Source organism: Canis aureus, chromosome 1 (genome assembly GCF_053574225.1).
Source record: "Canis aureus isolate CA01 chromosome 1, VMU_Caureus_v.1.0, whole genome shotgun sequence".
Lineage (NCBI taxonomy): Eukaryota > Metazoa > Chordata > Mammalia > Carnivora > Canidae > Canis > Canis aureus.
Genome location: NC_135611.1, coordinates 38029910 through 38054035, shown reverse-complemented (window position 1 = coordinate 38054035; position 24126 = coordinate 38029910). Strand labels below are relative to the sequence as shown.

The window sequence follows — 24126 nt, the reverse complement described above, 5'->3', positions numbered from 1 at the left end:
AGAACAAAGATTTGGTACTAAGAACATATTTATGCTCCCTTCTCTATTTTTCAGTATGTATGTGACACTTCAATGTTTACTTACAAAAACTAATGGAACTGCTACTGCCACTATACAATATCATGTGATTTAGCAGGAGCACCTATCAGGATTTATCCCCAAAAATTGGCAGACAGGCTGGGTCTGAAGCTAAGGTGATCACCAACAACTTCAGTAAATCAGTGATTGGCACAGACTCTGGTCAATGTAGGAGAGGCAAAGATGTAGGTGTTACTCAAAGTGGCTGTGGATAAATTAATAATTCCACAGAATTTCTCATTATGACCAGTGCTTGCAGTTTCCTCCTCATCCAGAAGGACTTTAGTAATTTCATGTTTTCACATGCACAATAAGATATCAAAAAAAAGTATTTTGTCTTCATTTTTTTTCAAACTAATAGCCAATAGGCTTTTAGTTGCTGAGAAGATCATATCACTGTTATGTAATCACAAGCTTCTCAGATAAAGGATTTTTTTTTTTATATTCCTGTGGGCAATTTATATTCAGATCTTGCCATCCTGCAGTGGAATTTAGAAAGTATTACATAATGGACAAACCAAATCATCATTTCACTGGTTGCCAAAATGGCTACATTAAATATGAACAGATTAAATGAGTAATTTGCTTTGATTCACAATGTGAGAAAGAGAAAACAGAGGTGGATGGGACTGTCGTGGTCAATGATGTTACTTAGCTCAGCTTATGGCTGTATGAGAATAATCTTTTTCTGAAAAAACACAAGCTGAGGTATTAAAGTATGGAGTTTCATATTTGCACCTCACTTTCAAATGGCTCAGGGAGAACATAGGGGGAGAAACAGAAAGAGAGGGAGAAAAAAATTAAGAGAAAGGAGAGAAAATACAGCGAAGGATTCACAATTACTGATTGTAGTTGGTGGATATATGAGTGGTCAATCTAATGTGTTTTTTCACATTTGTAAGTTAGAAAAAAATGAGGTAATTATTAACTAGCAAATAGGGAGAAAGTTGAACAAAAATAAAACATTCATACAGATATGGGAAGTATTCAAAGATAATTCACAGTTAGTAGGCATGAAATAACTTAAAAAAAAAAATCTCTGAAAGCTTCAGGCAGATGGGGCTGGGTGGGCGGGGTAGTGGCAACAGGCCTTGACATGCCCGTGCAAGCTACCTAGTGACCAGAGAGTAATGACTGTTTGCACCATGGGAACATTTGAGGTAGATATTAGTCTAAAATAATTTTCTTAAAATAAATAAATAAATAAATAAATAAATAAATAAATAAATAAATAAATAAAATAAAATAAAAATAAAATAATTCTCATGCCACCAAATTCAAGACAAAATTCTTCTTCCATATCCAAGTATATTCAGGCAATTTCAAAGCACAAGCACTAGAGGAGAATGAAACTATTCCAAATGCCATGGCCTAGCATATAAAAACAAAAATATCTACAAACATATGACACATTTTGAACTCTGAATTCGGAGCAACTGCAGATACAAAAACTGAATATAAAATAATTTGTCGGGGATCCCTGGGTGGCTCAGAGGTTTGGCTCCTGCCTTCGGCCCAGGGCATGATCCTGGAGTCCCAGGATCGAGTCCTGCATCGGGCTCCCTCTGCCTGTGTCTCTGCCTCTCCCTCTCTATATCTCTCGTAAATAAAGAATAAAATCTTAAATAAAATAAAATAAAATTTAATAATTTGTCCAGCATGATCCATATTGTGACCTAGAAGAAATTCGGCAGGTGAGCTACTCAGATTCAATTGTGAGGGAAGGAAGAGCGGAAGGGGGTGCATCATATATGCTCTTCCCACCCCACTTCCCTAATTTCTCAATCCCAAGTATTGAGATCAAAGGGACAGTATCTCATCAGGTAGTGAATTAGTAGGAAATGGTGTTATAGCCTCTCTTTGGTTTTTTATATTTACAAAAATTTTGCAATGTTTCCATCATTGCAGAATAAATGGCATGGTAATACTTTTCAAAGTTCATCTGATTTCACATAATGCAATGTTTCATATTCTATCACATTACCAAAGTTGTTTTTCTCTCTAAGGATATTTAATTGTGAGATTGGCAAGTGTGTTATAACCTGAAGTACAAACATTATAACCTGCCTACATTTTCTTCTCAACTTTGATTAAGAGCATGGGTCCAAAACACATCTATTTCCTGTAGCTTTTTTTGCATAAAGTAATAGGAAGGATTGCTGGCAAGTAATATATGTTCTATCCTACAAAATTCATCCTTATCACATTTATTTTCTTATCATTAGGAAAGGTAGGGTGGTACTAATTGCTTGACGATTTTGGCCAAAATGGGTATCCAGTCATTCAGAAAAACAGCATCCCTTGTAGAGTAATGCTGGAATTGGGCTAAGTAAGCCACTGTAAATATAGAGAGAGTTCTTTCAAGAGCAGGAAAATGATGCTAAAGAGGCTACAGAAAGAATGATTTAACAACAGGCATTAAAGGGATCATCTTAGATTGCTAAAAATGACAAGTATTCTGCAATGTGAGGCTCTCATCCCTAATCTCTGCGGAGTCTTGAAGTATGAGATCTACAACAAAGTGGCTGCTTTTTAATCACTGGCCTATGTTGAAAGGTGATAGTGTCAATGTGAAAATTAATATTAGCAATCATATTTTTAAAGAAGGATATTATTAGAAACTCAAAGTTTTCTATATTGACAATTTCTCTCAAGTAACTATACTTAGCTACAGAAAAACCAGAGACAAACTCCTCTAGCAGCATTACCTAATCATGCATATGGCATTATTAAATCTAAGGACACATAGTTCCAATTAAAGGTTAATGTAAATGGTTTCTTAATAGAATGTCCTAGCTTCCTTTCCTCTTTGAAGACATCTTGGATCACGATGAAAATGAACATGTCCCTTTTAGTTTGATACTCAACAAATCTGTGGTTTGGCCTCTTTGCTGATCTAACTGGAGTGGGAAACAGAGTGGCATGGAAGCTAAAGCTGAGCAAGGGGCTGCAGCAGCATTAAGTTAAGCAATCTTCTGAGATCCACATTGCTAACACCTTTTGAAACTAAATTTTTATCTTTCCAATAGAAAATGCCAACAAATAGGAAAGAATCAGACTTATCCCTTGAAAGGAAATTAGTTAATCTAATTCCAAAGTCTGTAATTTGTAAGATATATGTACTTGGGTTTTTCTATACATATGTAAGATGTATTTTACTATATGACAGTATGGCATGTGTAAATGAAGAAACACTTGTGATCTATTCTGTACATTCACATAATTTCTCCAGAATTCTGTTTTGACTGGCTGGGTGAGAGCAGGAGGAATCAGGGCTCTCCATTCTTCATACCCAACCCCCCAGCCCCAAAACCATCCTCTTAAAGTAAAGAACCCAAAGGCAAACTTAAGGGGGAGAAAAAAAATAGAAGAAGAGGAGGAAAAGAAAGAATAGGAGTCAGTGAAAGCAACCTGCAGGGTTTTTTCCCTCGACTCCTCAGCTGGTTTCCCTGCTGCTATTAAACTCTTCCAAGCTCCTTCACTAATATTGCTTCCTCAATTCTAGATTCTATGCCCTGTTAAAGTGGATCTCTATTTATAATTTGATTGTGAACTACTGAGAAAATAAGGCTTAGCAATTGAAGCTTGCATTTGTAGGAAATATACCAGGCCCTCTAATGACAGGTAGTTGATCAACTAGAGATGGTAGGATGAAGAGAGCTCTGGGCTGGCTGGAGCCCACTTTGGCACTTTCTAGCTTGAGAAAGCTTGGGGCCAGTGACTCAGTCCCTCAGGGCCCTAGATTCCTCAACGGTAAAATGGGGCCATAATATCTACTTTAAAAGGTTTTTTTTTTTTTTTTTTAAAGGCGTTGTTTTAGGGATCATTAAAGTGTTGTCTGTAATGCATCTATTATTGTACTTGCACAGGAATATGCTTGATAAACATTTGTCCCAGACCTCTATAGTCTCCCTTCGCATTCCTTTCACTGTTCCCTTTGCCTTCCCACCCCTTCTCAGCTCTTTCCTGCCCTTCACCACATCAAGAAAAATTGCTGCAGGCTTGATACAGGAGCCCATCACAGGCTCGTGCCAGGCCCTTAGTGTTTGCTTGTAGGTCCACTGTCCACACGTGTGCTGCCTCAGATCCTCTTCCCTGTGCCTCTCTCTTAGGCTCTTAGCCACTGGCCCTTAGAAAGACCTGGACACATCTGCAGCCCTTACCTCAGCCTCTATCACTATTGGCTCATTGCCTCGTTGTCTCTCCCATGACTCCATCACTGGGTTTCAGAACTGCCGCCGTTGTACTCACCACAACAGAACCCCAGACCAGACTGCAGCGGACCTACAGAGGCTTTGGTCCTCTGAATGTTTCTAATCTGAAAAAAGACCACGAACGAGACTGATTCTGGCTTCCCCAGTAGCTGCCTAAAGGGATCAGATGATGTTACTTTCTATGAGCAAACTTTGACCACAGGAGGTAGAAAATGGTATGGCACAGGCGCACACGTTCTTCTCCCCTCCTTGCTCCAGGAGACAGTTTGAGCAGCCTGTCCAGAGAGCTCTGTGTAGTGAAGTGGCGTCTGGCTCAATAAAGCATCACCTCAGGGATGGTGGTGGTGGTGGTGTTTTCCCATGCTTTCATGGCTTCTCTCCCCTTTCCCTTCACTCTTAGACCTCTGAGACTCTATTTCCCAGTAATGCACTAGCACTTAAGTCTTGCTTAGTTTTCATGTCTCAAGGAAACCTGTGAACTACATTGTCCAGGCTTTCTTGCCAATGTCTACTGGGTGGTGTCAACAAAATGCAAGGACCTAATGGGAGATTGGAGAGAAGGAGAGAGAAGAAGCCAAGGTATCCTCTCATGCCCACTTCAGGGGGCATCTCAGGAGCAGCTGTGACTCCTCCTTGAAATCCCTCTGGCCCAGGATGAGGATGATTCTTGCTGTTGCTCACCTTTGAGGTGCCCTGGTATCCTCTTTCACTTTTAGAACCAATTTCTTATATTAAATTCCCTCTATCAGACAACCTGGCAAAGGGTCCTTTTTTCCTGTCTTACCCCTGACTAAAATAACACACAGCAAACAAAAAGTTTGATTTTATTTAACTGTGTTTGTGGAATGGTTAAAATAAATTTCTGCTTCTGTAAGATATTTATATTTCTAAAAAATCAATAACATAAGAAAACTGGACTTTTAACTACTTCAGGGGAAATAACCATAAGAAAGTTCTATGGGTTATCATAAAAAAAAGTCAAATCATTTATTTTAGCACTTTAAGTGGAATTTGATATTTAAAATGAATAATCCTTTTCTAAATATTATGTTTCCTAGTTAATGCAAGTGCAAGTCTTACAATCACCTTGCACGTTGTCGTCTCTCTCCTATCTTTATGGTGGCTACTGAGGGATCTAGCTCTCTGCATCCTGGGCCTGGTAGGTGGCAAACTGGTGGTGTAAGAATATAAGTGCTATCATTTGGTAAATGGGATTCAGATTTCATTTGTTTCCATACCTCCCTTGGTGCTTATGGGAAACAAACAAACACTCCACCCCCCACCCCACCTCCACTACAGGTGCCGCTGAGAACAGGCATATTTTCCTCCTGCAGGGTACAAAATATTTCTAAAATTAGACCCCAAGAGATTTGCATTTATAGTGAGTGCTCTGTAATGGCTCCGCGATGATTTCTGGGATCTCCTTCAATAACAAACACTGCATGGGCGTAATGCAAACGTGTTGCCAGAAATACTTTAGTATCTAGGCATAGAGATGCATGCAGACAGCCTTTCCGCTGAACTTGGGGAGGAAAGGCCTTTCTTCTGGAATGTACAAATGGGAATACACATGATATGTGAGCCCCCATTCATGGCCTGCCAGCAAGCACACTAACAGCAGGATATTGTGAAAGGGGGCTAGAGTTAAGAGAATCTTTAAAATGATTTGTTTTCTCTTGTCAGGGTTTATTTGTTTGTTTGTCTTATACTCTGAAAAACCCAACTCTGTAGTTCCATAAACCATTTTACAGTGGTTGTCTGCAGCAGAGACAATGCTACCAACACAAGCTTGAGCCAGACATATGATCTCTGTGAGTCACAGAAGTACATGAGCTCAGGGCTTCTCTATTGTCCACATGGTATGACTTCAAGTCTCAGATGTTCTGTTTTCCCCAACATCCAAAAAAGATGACAAACAAGAATCCAGGGTAGAAATAGTCAAGAAGGTATGGGCCTCTGAATTTTAAACCATCAAACAGCCTCATGTGAAAGAATTTCATTACATTAAGAATCAGAAATGGGATTCCTGGGGAAGAGCCTTACTGACATACAGCCCATGCACACTGGTTTGGTTGCAGCCATGCTTACACTGCTGAAATACTTCTGTACAGAGTGGAAACTCGTGGTATCTTCGAGTCTCCTGACTGCCCCACATTACTCCAGCCTTGCAGGACTCCTTGCCCAAATCCTCCCACAATCCAAGGACTAACCCTGGGCATGGCAGGAGGCCTCCTGCACTCTGTCACAGCACCAGGATGGGTCTGTTCTGATCAGTTTATCATGACAATTATTAGGTACTTTTAATATCACATCTGCATAGAAGGCACAAGATATTTAAAACTAGGTTGAGGGGCACCTGGGTGGCTCAGTGGTTGAGCATTTGCCTTCAGCCCAGGGCGTGATCCCGGGTCCTGGGATCGAGTCCCACATTAGGCTCCCAGCAGGGAGCCTGCTTCTCCCTCTGCCTGTGTCTCTGCCTCTCTCTCTCTCTCTCTCATGAATAAATAAAATCTTCAACAAAAAAAAAGTTTAAAACTAGGTTGAATAAAACTAATTTAACCTTATGTGTCAATTTTTGTCTAATAAAAAAAAATGCAATCAGTCAGTCAAACAAACTAGGGTGAACTGTCTCAGAAGTCTGTTGCTCCCTCCAAGCAGCTGGTTGAGAATTTGAGTCCATCATGACAGCTCTTTGAAGATGTTGCAGTTTCCAAATCCTCTGTCTTTACTGACCAGTAGAGGTGAGGCTCCTCCAGTTTCTGCACCAGCACTTCTGCACATGGCCACACCCCTCAGTGTAGCTGGCAGGGCTTCCCTCTGTAGGGGTGGCCCCCCAGCTCCCAAGAACAGCAGGCAGCCTAGTGGCCGGGCCAGTGGGCCAGCGCCTCGCACAGTATGTGCTCCAGCCCAGCTGTGCCGTGTGACATTTATGTGACAGCCTATCTGCTCTCAGAGATGAATCACAGAAAATTAGAGAGGGGAAAGATCTACCAGGTCATTTAATCCATCCTCTTGCCAGCTGGCAATCACTCCCCTACACTCCATTTCCTAGTGCATCATTTAGTTTGGTTTTAAATAGCATGGATCCAGAGAGCGCTGTTCACATGCTTTCTTCATGGAGACTTCTCTCTAGCTTCTCCAGCCAAAGGCTTGGTATTTGATGTTTATTTACTCTACTGTTATGCATACAGCAATATCCTGGTTACTCACTTGCCCCAGGCTGATAAGAAAGCTTCTAAGAATAATTAGGAAGTGAGGACTCTCTCTTGGCTAGAAAATGCCATTTTCAAGAAAATCAAAGAAAGTGGTGGTGAAAAGAAAAACGATAAGCAGCTTCTGTGTTAGCTCTTTTCAATTTCTTTTATGTTAATTATGCGCTTATTTTGTATTGTTCAGCTTCTGCTTTTTTTTAACAATAGCTACAACTATGACTAAACAGTATCATTGGTTTTGGTTTCCACATTTACTTCTGTTTCGATTTTTATTTTGCATACTTGTCCCCTTGTTTTCTATATTGGATCGAAGATTCCGGCTCATCACTGCAATTCAAATAAGGACTATTCTTAAATATTCGAATGGTTTGCCTATATGGTTTCCTAATCTTTCTTTGTTTTTCCAATTTTAGCAAAACACAAGAACAAAAACAGAAAGGGTGATGCACCCTTTCTGGACAGTCTCGTTGAAGAAAAATGTCTGTTTCTTTACATAGGCCCATGCAACTGGCCACCTCCTGTCCAAGGATGCATCTGTAGCCAGCTTACCTTAATTTGACCCTTTAAGCAAGGCTCACTGCACACAGACCGTACCATTCCACTCTTGTTCATTTGGATTTTGTAATCATCGATGTTCAACACACCTTCATGCCAGGTTCCAACATGTACGTAGTCATAGCGATTAGCTTCAGTGTACTGCAGATTCATGATATCATACCTACAAAGAAAACAACACGTGTGTGTTGGAGAATGTGGACATGATGTAGAAAACAAAGAAACTTAGTAAAAAAAATATAATAGAACGGAGATAAAAGCTAGAATCATCCTACATCCTAATGCCTACCAATATTTAGTTCCTCATGTTTCTTCTGATTTTCCAAAATGAGTATTTCACTCATTAGTCTCTGTATATCATCTATATCTGCTAAAGGATGTACTTCTCTTGTACTTTCCTCTGCTTATTCTCCCCTCAAATAATCCTGTTTTGTTGAGTTGATTACCATCTCCTTCAAATCATTATTCACTAAGTTATTCTTTGAACAAGTCATGATTCTTGAGAACATTAATTTCTTAACTTGACTGCTTTCATTCTAATGTCCTTTTTCACATTCAGTTGTCATTTTCATCACGCTGGATTAAAAGAAGTGAGTTTTACCAAGTCTGGAACTATTTTAGGTGCTAATAAAGCAAGAAATCTGAGAAACACAGCTTTAATTAACAAGGATGTTGGGGATTTAACATCTTGAACACTGACATTTAAACTGGTCTCTTCCGTTATTAGGACAACCATTTCTGAATCTAAATAATCAGTGTCAGTTATTCCAGTAATTTCAAATGCTGCAATGCTACACTATGGCAAAATCTACATTAGAAATCCTCACTGTAGCCGGAGTGTGCTCTGGGGGGCCAGACCTCATCATTTTTCAATGTGAGCAATGGAGAACATTCTCCAATGCGATGAAAAGAGCACAGGACTTGAACACTAGAATGTATAAGCTAGAATCTCTTTTCTAACATTGCAACAGTAGATTATACTACCTAGGGATGTTATCAAGCTCTTAAAGGTTCACAGAGTTCTTGTGGGGATTTATTAACATAAGGCAGGTAAAACGCTATCTCACAATTGGCACAAATGCATATGTAAGGCAATATCACTATATCATTCATATTTGAATTACTATGAATGCCCTAAAATACTCTGGTTGTTTTCATCACCATAAGAAAACTGGAGAACATCTTTGTACTTGCAAAGCTGTCTCTCTCCCAGTCATTGGAAATTCTGTGGCATTCTTCAATATTCTCTCCATGTTGCTATTTACTCCAAGTAAACTATAACTCATGTGGCAGTGTCCCAAAAATGTCTGCCTGACTCCCACTTACTGGCTCTGCAAAATGGGATTCTTTTTGGTGCAGTACCTGTGCAGCTCTCACCTAGAACATAAGAGGCATGGCCTCTTCCTCTTGGTGCCTGACCCTGAAGAAAGACAGTGATTAACAGGCATTCCTCTTCCTCACCTCCCAACCCCCCAAACCCCTACCTAATCCATTTTGCAATTCCTTCTCTCAAACCTGAAACCTGATTCAGACTGAGTCCTCCTCAGCTCAGTACTCCAGGAAGCTATTGTCAACCTTAGTTGGCATTCAAGACCTATTGGTTAGATCTGGCTTAGTTTTTTATCTGGACAATTAATATTCTTCGTGGGCTTTTCCGTCTGTTCTTAATGTGTCTGCCACAAACAGGGTAGCTAGTGGGCTTCTCCAAATCCACATTCTGGCAATTTATCTAAGGGGAAAGGGGACTTCTAGGAGAGGAAAGGATGCATGTTTTTTCCAGGAGAGCAGTACCTACTGGATGAGAAGAGAAAATGGCATGCCTGGAGCACATTATTCATCTCTTTGCTGTTCTGACTTTTGGCTAATAGATAAAGGTTCCCATTCTTCTTGCTATGGAGCCATACCAGCATGCTCTTCAGAGTAGCTCTCTGATGGATAGTCAAGTGGGTATTAACTGTGGGCCGATGGCTCCTACTCATCTTGCTGAGCAGTGGTGCTAATCTACACCTCCAATATTTTTCCAGTTCGAACTCATTATAGTTATAGAACCTGTTGTAAATGTTTAGTGAATAACTTCCTTTAATTTTTATGCTTTACCCCATATTGTTATTGACTCTCCATACATACTTTCAGTGAAGACTCTGGTGCAATGATAGCTTTACGGTAGCTTTTCCCCATAAGTCAGTTTCCTAAGATGTATTTCAACTTCCTTGTTTGCTCTTCAACAGGAGAAATCAGTTCACACTTTATTAGCATTTTAGAAACTGAAAAATCTGTAATATTTTGGCATGAAAACGCATTTTCAAAAAGTTCCAAAAGCCAGAGGACACAAATACTGAAAGATACCAAGGGAAAAAACTGAGATACTAAACAGAGGCCTTCCCCTGTGCTGTGTGTGTTAATGAACACTGCTCTTTTCTCTTGACCCCAGAGTCCCTCCTCAGCATGTTGGCATTTATTTGGAATATCCTCATGCTGTAAATTACAATTTTATAGCATCCTCTCGATGCACTCAGTTTATGTTGCATGATGATTAACTAAAATAATTACAAGAGGGACCAAAAGCACGAATGGGGGTATGAGAGGGGATAGAAGCAGAGGGAGGTATCTGAAACAGAAACTGAACACAGATTAAGCTGACCAGTTTCAAGCATGAGGAAATGATCCTTGAAAAGGAACCCAGGGGAAAGCTCACTATTTGAACATGTAATTACACATGGAAGAAAAACAAGCTAAAACTGTGTGCCAATAATTTGGATAACTTACAGATAAAGAGAGCAGGAGAAAGCTCATATGTATGGCATGTCTAAAATGCATCTGATCCTGTACTAGGCACACTGTGTATGTCATCTTATAGAATCATGAAGGAAGGTTCCCATTCCAAATCTGACAAGGTATGGAGCCTAGTTTCCAGTGGAATCCAGGTTTGCAACCATAGGCTTAAAGGAGAGAGTGTACGTGTTCTGAATCTCAGGTCCATTTGCTCCTTCTGATATTATTTCCTAGGGTGCCAGGCACCCAGAAACTTTCCACATTCCCCGGCCCTGACTCCTTCCATCCACCCCACTCATATGTTGATTTCAATCTCCTCCTACCTAACTAGAAGCCTGGAAGGAATCTGATAAATTCATCATTGTAATTGCTAACAATTACTTATGTCACTTCTCCTTGCTAGGGCTATTGGATTTTCACAGGGAGGATCCATGTAGGCTCCAAAGGCACTGTCTGCACATAGAACTTAAAACTTACATGAAAGAAAGAGGTATGTTGAGAATTACTGAGGGTCAGATAGTCTCTTTCAGTACCTCTGAAATGACATTAAGAAGGCTGCCAGCATCTTTGCCTAATTTTAGGATTAACTAAAAGGCAGCGTGTTGTGGCAAATAGATTATAAGCCTCAGATTCAGACTGCACTGCCTCTACCAGTTACTCTCTGCATGAATTTAGGTGAGTTTCTTAGTTTTGCTGACACTCAGTTTATCATCTGTAAAAGAGGATAATGATATGCCGATAGCAATGAGGATTAAATGATTTGATGTTCCATTTTAACACAACATATGCTTCCCTAAAACTTAATTCTGTAAAATCATACACTGAAAGATAACAGGGCTTATGAGAGGAAAAAAAAGAAAAACAAGATTGTGGGATACTGTATAGCAGCCAAGCCGAGGGCCTTTTTCTTTCTTGCAGCAGACTTTGATCTTATCCCATGATTCTGATTATCCCTTGCCTAGACAAATTCATATGGACAAATAAAACTGCTCTTTAAACTGACATCATTCTCTACCAATCACATGTGAGCTAACTGATATTATAAAAGCAGCTGTTGCAGAACAGACTATATACAAAATGACTTGGTGAAAATACATGTATATCAGTTAGGTTTAATTTTTCTTTGCTTCTTGATTAACTCTCTGGAATACCAGAAAGAAAATTCTTTTCTTTTTTGTGTTAAGAGACGTGTTAGTAGGAACATAAGTTGGCCTAAAGGAAGGGGATACACAAGTAGGACTTGGTTCTCTTCATATATTAAGCTCTTATTAAAATATTACACAACCAGCATGGCACTGGGACTAATCCATCAGAAAGATGCTGGTCTGGTGCTGGCACTGCCAGGGAGGGGCCCACTACTCAGGTATAATCTCTTCAGTTTCTTGGGCTTGTAGGAGGTCCCATGCATTCTGAGGAAAGGGCCAGGGTAATAAATAGCTGGTGGGGAGGTGGCGCTGGAAGAAAACAGGATTGTGGGTGTTTACCAACAAGTTTTCAACGTTTTATAACATAATTTCCATCTAAGATTTGACCTGTCTTTTGACCTATCTAGTTGTATCTATCCTCATGACACCTAGAAATCATGACACCAAATGGACCCAAGTTGCCATCTGTCTAGCTCAGGGAGGGTCACAAGGTTATTCGAACCCATTACAGAAAAGACTGCTTTACCTTCCAGGAGCATCCCCTTTCTCATCAAACCACACCTCCTCTCCAGACACACCGATGAACGTGGACTTGATGAGGAAGTCCAGGAGTTTGCTGCCGTCGATGGGCTTCATGGCATCACAGAGGCCCACGTGGCCTGGGCAGAGGGCGTGGTGCATGTTCTGCAGCCCGTGAGCCATGGCATAGATAGCATTGATGACAAACCCCATTTTACTGTCCTGAACATAGTTTTCTTCTAAGCTTTCATTACCTGCAACATAAAACAGACTGCTACCAAGGATGCAATAATGAGGTCTAGGATTATATGTTCAATTCTTAGATGCTTTTCGGGGGTCTCACTGGAGACCCAAGGAAGGAAAAACCAAGTTCACTTGTTCAAGCCTCATGCATGTGACTAGTTCTAATTCTATCTGCAAATAGTTTATTCAATTTTATTTTCTGAATTCAATAATGGTTTTATAACATATGAAGTAAACTCCATAGAGGTGAAAATAAAGAACTTTCAAATATTGCAAGGAAGTCCTTAAGGAGCAGTAAAAATAACTCATTCCCTCTTGGCTCACAGAGACTTATATTAAAACTCTCCCTCTATCACAGTACTGGAAAAATGTTTTTTATATCCTCTATGACAATTCACAATCTATAATAACTCAGTTTGTGTGTTACCCAAACCCTGATATTTTTTCTTGATGATTCCACTAATTTTTCCATCTCTTGGGCCACAAAAACCCAGATTAAGAAGAACTAGGTAAGGACACCTGGGTAGCTCCGCGGTTGGGCATCTGCCTTAGGCTCAGAGTATTCTCCTGGGTCAGGGGATCGAGTCCCACAATGGACTCTCTGTGAGGACGCTGCTTCTCCATTTTTCTACATTTCTGACTCTCTCTGTGTGTCTCTCATGAATAAATAAATAAATATTTTTTAAAAAAAGAAGAACGAAGTAGTATGAATCTCTCTTTACATATGGTTGAAACTATAGAAATATTTGAATCAGATTTGCTGATTATTAGAAACTCAGGTAAATTGTTTCTTTTAAAAAAAAGATTTTCTTTATTTATTCATGACACACACACACACACACACACACACACACACACACACACACAGAGGCAGAGACACAGGCAGAGGGAGAAGTAGGCTCCATGCAGGGAGCCCGATGTGGGACTTGATCCCAGGTCTCCATGATCATGACCTGAGCCAAAGGCAGAAGCTCAACCACTGAGCCACCCAGGCACCCTGGTAAATTGTTTCTTGACGGAAAAGTCATACAACACATTTAATTTTAGACTTTAACCTTTACCCATGAATTTCAAAAACCCTGCAATCATTTCTACCTATGTCACAGTGATCAAAAGTTCCCCAACTGCCAAGCAAGTATCACAAGAATAGTATAAAGTTAGATATGAGCTCCATACAGAAGTTTCAACTTAAGGACTTAGGTATAGATGAGAAATTCAGAAACCAATTGGATATGTTGAAAAAAGATAATAGGTTTATAAAACAAAATAGATTTGGAACACATCACTGGCATAATTCAGAGATTTTGTACTTAGTTCCAGAAATCTGCTTCTCTCTACAGCAGACTTTCCCTCCCTTTTCCCCTTATCCCCACCCTAAACTAATAGTGAGGGATCTATTCCACTTATGCTTCAAGTGCTAGAAGCTGGGAAAGGCCATGAGTTCAGCCATTGATGGGGTTGAGAATAGCACGAAGCTCCTTGTTCCCCCAGCCAGCTGACCTCTTTCTTCCACCCTAGGTAGATCACTGGACACTGAGGTTCCTACCGGAGAGTGGCAGAGAAGTGAGAGAAGATTGAAGTGTTTGGAAGATATAAGATGATAAACAGCTTTGACTTTGATGTTAAGCTTGAGAAATAAGACATTGCTAAAAAGTTATTTCTTCTAAAGATCTATTTATTTATTTGAGAGAGAGAAAGAGAGAGAGAGCATGAGTAGGAGGGGCAGAGGGCGAGGGAGAGAGAATCCCAAGCAGACTCCAAGCTGAGTATGGAGCCTGACACCCCTGATGCGGGGTTTAATATCATGACCCTGAGATCAGGACCTGAGCCAAAACCAAGAGTCTGGTGTATAGCTGACTATGCCACCCACATGCTGCTAACAAGTTATTTTTTAAAACTTAATTATTTAGATATAGTTGAAAATGTGACAAAAATACTTGTAGCTACCCTAAAGTGAGATACAAAATACCAAGGACAGATTGAAGATGGGAAGAATTCCATCTCACCTTGTCTTCCACAATTGCTTACTAGGAAATTATTAAAAATGTGATTTACTCAAAGTAATATTTTCTCAATGGAAAGGAAGAAAGGAAGTAAAAAGTAAGACAGGCAGAGAATACACTTTAAAACCGAACCACACAGAGCAAGTATAGAAGTTTATATAAAGCAGAAGCCAAACATCCCTGCAAAATTGTGAAGTCATTGAAACAGGGTAACTTGGTTTGTCACCAAGAACTCTTGGCTCTTAATGTTAGTTTCCTTTCTATCTCTTTTATATTTGAATATTAAAGAGATAAATGACTGTCATCTATCTGTTAAGTTTGAAACAAGGCTTTAAAGACTGTTTGAAACCTCCAAGTGCTGGAACTAAATGTTAAAACTGCTAGAATGAAAGAAGTTACAAGGAATTAAAGAAAGGGGGAGAAAAAAAAACAGACAAAAATTGAGAGGCAAATAACCTTCAATGCAGCAGCCTCTTAAAGGGTTCTAGTCAATACAAAACCACCTGTTTTAAGTTACAGCTATTAAAGAACCCAGGAGCAAACTGTGAGAAAATAGGAGAATAAATACCTAGTGTTCTTCATGAAAAATTCTCTGTTGGGGCAAGCCTTAACAACCACTGAGTTTCTTGCTTTTGTTTGGTAACTGCTATTAAAGACATATTATATATTTTCAAAATTATGTTGATGTCCCCAGTACAAACTTTTTAAGCTAGGATTGTCTGGTGGGTATGTTATTTATAAGCATTGAGACTGTAATTGCTCTTGGATTTCTCTGGGATCAATATTTTCCTTTTGATTCTTATTTAAGGCAGTCATATAACTTATTGTCCAAACTGGGCCACTTTTGAGAGTGAAATAGTAATGATTCTGGAAGCACAGGTGTAACCAGACAAACTGGTTAAATGGTGACGTTTCTTGAGCCACACCAGCCTCTAAGTGTATCTATTACTGCTGTTATGATGTTATTATTATATGTATATAAAAATACATGCATTTTTGTATATGTACAATAAACAATTAGTAGACTATTCTTGTCAATTTTAACTAATTTTACATTAGATAACAGTAGGTAAATGTTAATGGGAAGTATACACATTGACACTAGCTACTATTTTTGGATTGTTTATACGTTGTTCAAATAATGAGCTCATGATAATCCTGCCAAATAGACATTAATCTCCCCATTTACAATTGAGGAAGGAGCAGTGGTATCCCAAATGCAATCCTGATCCTTATTTTTTCTGTTACACTCGGGCAGTGTGGGTACAGATATAGAAATCTACAGATGCAGAACTTTTTTGGTGGTTGAGGAGAGGGCATCCTACTGTGGATCATCATCAAGCTTGTTTAGGGCTTGCTGTTTAGGCTCAGAGTATTCTCCTGGGTCAGGGGATCGAGTCCCACAATGGACTCCCTGTGAGGACGCTGCTTCTCCATTTTTCTACGTTTCTGACTCTCTCTGTGTGTCTCATCAAGCTTGTTTAGGGCTTCTCCCTAGGATCCTTCCAGATGTGCACAGCTGTCTCTCTGAGTAAAAGTACCGACACCCAGTCTTTTAACAGCAAACTATGACAAAGAAGCTCATCCTGTCAGTATTCATTATACAGGCAGCCAGGAAGCTAGGCACATGTTTGCAGGAAATATTTGTAATTCACACGCCTTTCCAAAATAAACACAAACCGTTTGTGTGTTTGTGTAAATGTGAAGCGAGCACATGTACTTCTTTACCTTGCAAGTCCACTGGGTCTGCACATGAAGGGGGTGCCACCATCAACTACTACCCCAGCTCATTATGAGCTAGCATTTGGGAAGGTGCAACATAGAAAATCATCTGGCCTTTATGGGACCATTTTCTTTGCCATAGCAACTGTCTCAGATAATGTTGCAAGAATCTGTCACTGAATAAACAGAATATGTTAGAGGTTTCCCTGTACCTCCCATATCCTATATTTTCATGACCAGTGAATAGAGAATCCAATAATAATATTGTCACTTGGTGGGAAGGTGTAAACACTGGGGTTCCCTGGGATTTAGTGCCCTTTCATAATACTAATGTCAGGATTTTTAGTGAGAAGGGGATTTTATGATTCGGTTTTCTGTGGTGTGTTAACTGTTATAGACCACTAGGGTATCATTAAATCATTACCTTTCCTAATACACTAAATAGAATCAAATAATTGTAGTTGACTGTGTTTATTTACCTTCAAAAGAATACCTGCCTAACTACCTCAGAGTGGATTGTAAAAATAGCTACCTTGATTCTAAGCAGTAATCTTGCTCTTATTGCTACAACACAATAAGGGCTACAAGTTGTTGCTTGAGTGAGGCAGCACACATGGTCTTCACAGGGGGGAAGGAGGGAGCACTGACTGCATACCCTCTGAAAACAGGATCTTCATGGCAGTAGGGGGAAGGGTTGGAGGTTCTATCTGCTTCCAGTTAGGACGTCTATTCTGTAGAATGGTATAGCATAAAGAACTCTGGACGAGGCACACGAACACCTGGGACCCAGATGCAAATGCAGATGCAGTGCTGCTACAATACATCGGTACATTTCCAGCATGCCATGGAACTTACATAAGTCTAGACCTCCTTGGGTCTCAGTTTCCTAATTAAAAAAAAAAAAATACAAGTGGATCAGCTTATCTTTCTAAAGATCGCTTGCCACTCTAAAGTTTCTATGTTTTGCTTTTCCAATTCTACATTTACTGCTACATGGCAAAGCCATTCACATAGTCTATCGTTTTACTCTTCACACAACAATATGTGATAGCTTCTATGATCACTCTTTTACAACATGTGAAGACTAAAATTAAGTCACAAATGGGGACTTCTTTCCCTTTGATTAATCCTTCATTCCCTTCTTTTCTTTCAGGTAAATGCTTCTATTAAAGAGACTCCCTATTAACTAGCACTTCAGGACTTCTGACTTACCTAATGGTAAGAGATGAGTGATTCATTTTAAGAAGAAACTGGAAAAAAAAAAAAGAAAAAAAGAAAAAAAAAAAACAAAAGAAGAAACTGGGCATGCTCAACTCTGCCCTTTGCTTTCACATTTGGAATCCATCATCTGACAGTACTCAAAGGTTCTGGCTGGTTCTGAGGCTTTGGGTAGATGTGGGCTGTTGTGTAGCCCTGCCAGTAGGCTAGACAGGTTAATCTCTCTAGTTCTAGGATCAAGTAGTGAAAAGTCTATCTTGGCCATATATCTAATCTATGTCCTTAATCCAGTGTGGTTTCTGTTTTTCAGTTAGTTTTTTGGTTGTTTTTAACTTTAAAAAAAATGGGGGGGGGTTATTGGCTAGCTTAGTCAGTGGAACACTCAACTCTTGATCTCAGGGTCATAGGTTTGAGCCCCATGTTGGGTGTGGAGATTACTTAAAAATAAAATCTTAAAAAAATTAACTGAGGTATAACTCATATATGGTAAAGTGCAGAAAACTTTCTTGTACAGATCAATAAATGTTTACATAAGTTCATAACCATGTAACTGATGTCAAGATCCTAATTTAGAGCGTGTCCAGAATGCTTTTCTTTATTTAGAGCTTCCTAAATCCATCCCAGCAATGTTTTGTAGTTCTTCAGTGGGCAGAATCTACGTATTTGATTTTTATTATGCTGCAACAATTGGCATATTTGAAAAAAATGTTATTTGTTGCTAGTATATAGAAACACTCTTGATAGTTGTATTTTAGCTTTGCATCCTACAAGCTTGCTAAATTAATTTATTAATTCCAATTTTCAATAAATTCTTTTGAATTTTCTATATATACAATCACATTACTAACACAACATCTGTTTGACTCCTGTGTCTACTTCTTAGTTGCGTAAAATTTGGGAAGGAAGTACATTGTCTGTCCCACTGAAATCCCAGGGGTCGTAAACTTAGGGTCACGTAGCTAATAAGTATAGAGGCAGTGGCCTCCAGTCCCCTTGGCAGGGACCAAGTGGCATTATGCATGCAAGTATCCAAGCGCTGGAGAACTCCCCTAACAGAAAAGACATTTGTAAGCAAAAACAATCAGTTTGATATTTATTTTTTTCTGAGTTTATAATAATAATTGTCTCAGTTTGAATGCTGAAAGTGAAAGGATAAAGAATAGAGATTGAGAGAATGTTGAAGTGTAAAAGAGTACTTTGGCTGATGACTGTTCTATTTCATTAGAGCAACCCCACCAGTATGCATAAATCCAGTTGCCTTTTCAAATTTAGACCCTCAGTATTAACTTCAAACTAAAAAGAAACAAAACAAGCATTCTTCTATCTCATCATAAAATAAGGAAGTATTTTGGGAAATAGTGATAAACATAACTATCCCAGAGAAAATATTCTTCTGATTTCTTGGCATTTATAACTCTGCACAGCCTCTCTATCTGAAAGCATTATATACTCAGTATATCATTTGATACACGCTAAATTCAGATCAAAATAGAAAGGGCTGTATTATTTTATATTGTTAAGAAAATAAAATTCATATTCCTCTAACTGACCTAAATATCAGATTAATTGAAGAAAGATTAATCAGATCATTTTAAAAATAATGACCTCAAAGGATGAAAGTGCCTTCAGTTTTTCTTGAAGATCTAGACTGTTAAATTTTCTTTCTGCTTTTCCAGGGAGAATTTGTGATGAAATTCACAACTGCCTAGGCTTTCTCTGTTCACACCACAGAAAAATATGATCCCTCCATTATTTTCTGTTCAGTTTATTAAAATGTAAATTAACTCCTATGTAGGATAGAAGAAAGGAAGGTTCATTTAACCGAGCATATGTTATTATCACTGTTATTATTAGTTGATTTTCTATTGCTTAAACCCACCTGGGTTTAACATATGTGAGCAGTACATTTTTCTAAATTCACCATCACAATCTTTTGTTAAGAGAGAAATCCCCCACTTATATGACACGTGAACAGCAGGCTCTCAAATTGATGATAATATATGGTAAGCCTCAATTCCTTGAAAATACAATTGCATTTTAGGTAATTCGTTCAAAAATTATGGTGTGTGTGAAAAACAAATGAGGACAATTGCTGCTGTGTTTAAATGATGCTGAGAATCCAGTCAGTAACAGTACGTTGAATTAGAGGGATAGTTCAAAGAAAACAAGGGCAGCTTGCTATGTGCCTTTGCCTTTATTATTGATCTGGCACAAAATGCTGTCATGAAGTTATAAACCACTCCCCCTGGGTAACTAATCTTTGCGGGTTTGCAGTAAGCATTTGGCAGGTAATCATAGAGATAAAGTATGTTACAGAGAGCTGGCTGCTTTAACCACAGAGAGAAGTTAAAGTGTTGCTAAAATTCATCAGGCACCAACTCTTTTCTCAACAACCTGTGGGGTCAGATTCCTTGCTTACTCCTCTGGGTCTCTATCAAACTCTAAGAAGGCGTATCTATGCTCACAGCACCACTTCTGCTTACTTATGGATGATAGGAAACATGCTTCCTTCTACATATGTAAGAGAGTTCCATGATTCAATGCTATTATGATCTATTTTGAGTTCCTGTCAATAGTTTATCCTTTTTAATGTACCTCCAGGTTTATGTTGCAGTGTTTGGACTGAGCTAATAGGTTAGAGTGGATTTTGCAGAAATATAATAGCTATTTGTAAATATTCTACTGATCTCTGAGCTATTTAATTAGGACTTAATATAACGTTGTCTGGTAGGCAATATAGAGTCTTATTTATTACAAAAACAATACCATAGAATTATATGGCATGGGCATTTTATGTACTTTAATAATTGACTTCTTATTAATACAGTAAGTATCTATAACTTGACAAAATATCATACATAAGAAACATACTTTGGTACATATTAAACAATTTCATATTCTTCAGCCTTTTCCCTGGAATTCATATGCCAAGTGGATAAGTTGGAAGCCTGGAATAGAAGCCTATCAAATTCTAAACAGACTTTGGGATTTAAATATAGATTATAAGGTTTATTAGCATGCCTGTACCACCTAAGAATGAGATCTACTATGGATTTTAATTTATGGTTCATCTTCCTAGGTCACTATTAGTTGGTATTTTATGTTGATATTTTAAGTAGACAACAGCCCGTGTAGATCACAACACTATCTGTACCAATGTTGCAACTGTTGGGATTTCTTGAGTGGCATATTCCTTTTTATGCAGTGTCTTCCAATAACATCTCTTGAAAGAATCAAATTTGGTATTCCTAAGGCCCCAATAAGAACTCATGGCTAGTGAGACTTTAGTCAATATGTGTCGCAGAAATTGAAAGAGTGGTTTTTAAGATTAATGTTGTCAAGCACATACAGGAAAAGAATTCTTAGCAGAATCTGTTGATAAACAAATACAGGGTGCAGACTTTATTTAAATCCGCTTGGATGTCAACTGCTCTGCTCAGATTATAAAGGGCATATTTAAAGAAACAAGAATGCCAAATATAGATTCTATAAGAAGGACCTCTTTGAGAAGTTAGAGGGCTGATCTGAATCTATTAAAATTATATTCAGAAATGGAATACAAGCAATATAGCCTAGTTGGCCAAATTGTTTCCCATACAGTGTGGGTTAACAATTCTGAAATAGCTGTACATGCACCAAGGTTGAACAAATAAATCAATGCATGGCAGATGGTAGAAGCCAAGTTTATCATAGTTGGAATGGAAAGTTACAGATAAGCAAAGGGGGAAACTGGAATAAACCGTGTGGTACTGGAATCAAGCTGAAGGCATTAGCATGAATTTAAGTTTAGCTTAATATATTGATAAGTTTATATAGAAATAATTATATATAATTATATATAGTATTATATTTATATAATATATATAATATATATATATATTTAGATGTGGACTGGTATATAAATATTTCTCAATTCAGTGGACTGAAGCTACAATACCCAAAAGCAATAAGCACACTCAGTGCCCAGGTCTTGGTTTCTAAAACCATTTTCTAGTAAAAAGAATCAAGACTCTTGGAGAAATAAACAATTGTAGGGCTGGGGCAGAAAATGTACAAGATGAGCCTAGAGCATCCTGCAATGCCAGAAACTAAGGAAGTGCTAAAAAAAAAAAAAAAAAAAAAAAAAAAAGATAAATGTCAAAAGGACACTAGAGTCAACTGAAAGACTACCCAAAGGTCTTTCCCAAAGCTGAACAATTTAAGCAACAAAATAAGCAATATAGTATTAAATTATAACCCAAAGTATAAAATAGAGTCACAAGTCTATGTTCATATACATAAATTATTAAATTTAAAAAAATAAATGGAGAAGAGACAAATATAAACAGAAGAATTCCAAAAAATGTATGCCCTGCCCTTAAGAAGGTGAAGAATAATTCCCCATCCCTTAAAAGTGGAATACACTTAATGACTTGCTTTCAAAAAGCACAGTATTAAAAGGGGTATTACATTTAGTGACTTGCTTTCAAAGAGCACAGCATTAAAAGAGGTATTAAAAGAGAGACCTGGTAAATACTACTTAGACAGGTAATCAACGTTACATCATCAGTAATAAATTGATAGGGTACTCTCTTAATCTGTTGTGTTGAGAAGACACTTCATGTCTGTGGTCTTCCTCCCAAAACCCATAATCCCAGTCTGACCATAAGAAATACATCAGCCAAACTCAACTTTAGGAATATTATTTTTTTTAAATTTTTTAAGTTTTTATTTATTTATTCATGATAGACACACAGAGAGAAAGAGAGAGAGAGAGGCAGAGACACAGGCAGAGGGAGAAGCAGGCTCCATGCAGGGATCCTGATGCGGGACTCGATCCTGGGACTCCAGGATCATACCCTGGGCCAAAGGCAGGTGCTAAACCGCTGAACCACCCAGGGATCCCCAACTTCAGGGATATTAAATAAAATATCTGACCAGAACTCCTGGAAACTGTTAAGGTCATCAGAAACAAAGGAAGTTCAAGAATTGTCAGAACAGAGAGAAGTCTAAGGAGACAATATAAATGAATATAATGTGATACATTGGGTGGGATCTTGGAACACAAAAAAGGAGAACTCATAAAATATGAAAAAAAAAACATGGTGTTCAGTTAATAATAATGTACCAATATTGGTGCATTAATTGTGGCAGATGTAACATAGCAATATGAATTGCTCACAATATGAGAAACTTGAGTGCAGAGAATATAAGAACTCCCTGATAAAAATCTGCAACTTTTCCTTAAAATTTTTCTAAAATACAAGCTTTGTTTTAAAAATCTGCAAGAATTCCATCAAACCTGACCCAGCATCATATACAGAGATAACATGATCAAATGTGATAGGAATTTAATGTGATAGAAATTTAATCAGGTGCTTTCTATGTGATAGGAATTTAATCAAATGCTTTACACATATTATCTTATTCACCTCACCATGACTTATGAAATCAGTAATATTACTATATCCAGCTTACTTACAGAAAATCCAGGGACTAATGGGTTGAGTGACTTGTTCAAGATCACATAGCTGTATAGTGGTGGTGACTAGCCTGACACCTAGCTGGTATGACTCCAGAGTTCTCATTCTTAAGTATTATGTTGCTCTGTCTCTCACTTAGTTGTAATCCAAGAGTGCTATTTTACTCAGCAGGTTCATAGAAAGATGTGGTGTTTGCCACCACATTAATAAATGTTTGTGTGTGCAAAATAAAATTCTCCCTTACTTGTAGATTATATAATCTATAAAGAGGACTTCCACATATTTCTTCACATGGTGAGGTCACCATGATTTATTTCACATGGAACGTGTTGACATAGAGGCAGAATACTTTGCATGGCTCTTTCATATAGATGTTCCATTCATTACTCTATAGAGAAGATTTAAAAACAGACAAAAATTATTTGAAAAGAAACATACCACTAAGAATTAATATTCTAGATTCTATGACCTCAGATTGACCTAGCCTCAAGAAACTATTAACTGATTTCCTAAGATTTTATCTGAGTTCCCAGACTACTCAAGGGTCAATCCTTCTGGACACAATTGTCCATGGGCTTAGCTGGAAGTGTACCTTTCTGTTCTGGGGGAAATAACCACAGAGGTTAACTTAAGAATCTAATTAGACAAGAACCCTTGGGGCATATAGCCTTGGTTGGCAATAACAGTTTGGAAGTCACAGAATAAGAACAAACTTAGAGGAGGCTCTTAATGTACCAAAAGGAACTCTCTCAAGTAGCACCCACTGTCTGTGCCTGTAGTTAACCTAGACTGCTAACTTAGACTATTGGGGTCAGGTTTTTGCAAACTGACCTTGTTCAATCTCATCAAATCACACTCATCAAAAATGCATTTGAGGAACATATGGAATTTAGTATCACTGGGCCAATATTTCTGTTGACTGTGAGATTTTTTTGTTTTATGGGAATTTTGCTTTCTAGGATGCCAGGTGTTACACCATTTTT

General features: G+C 38.3%; 1 protein-coding gene across 7 annotated transcripts in view; it reads right to left on the bottom strand.

The window, feature by feature from the left end:
• The window catches only part of GRM1 (glutamate metabotropic receptor 1), a 395756-nt gene that overhangs the window by 54479 nt on the left and 317151 nt on the right, over nt 1-24126 (bottom strand). For all 7 annotated transcript variants that reach the window (XM_077896175.1, XM_077896203.1, XM_077896227.1 and 4 more), the window contains 2 exons: nt 12503-12749; nt 8054-8222 (listed from right to left, as the gene is read on the bottom strand). In XM_077896175.1, coding sequence (XP_077752301.1) covers nt 8054-8222; nt 12503-12749 — 416 coding nt within the window. The remainder of the gene's footprint in view (nt 1-8053; nt 8223-12502; nt 12750-24126) is intronic.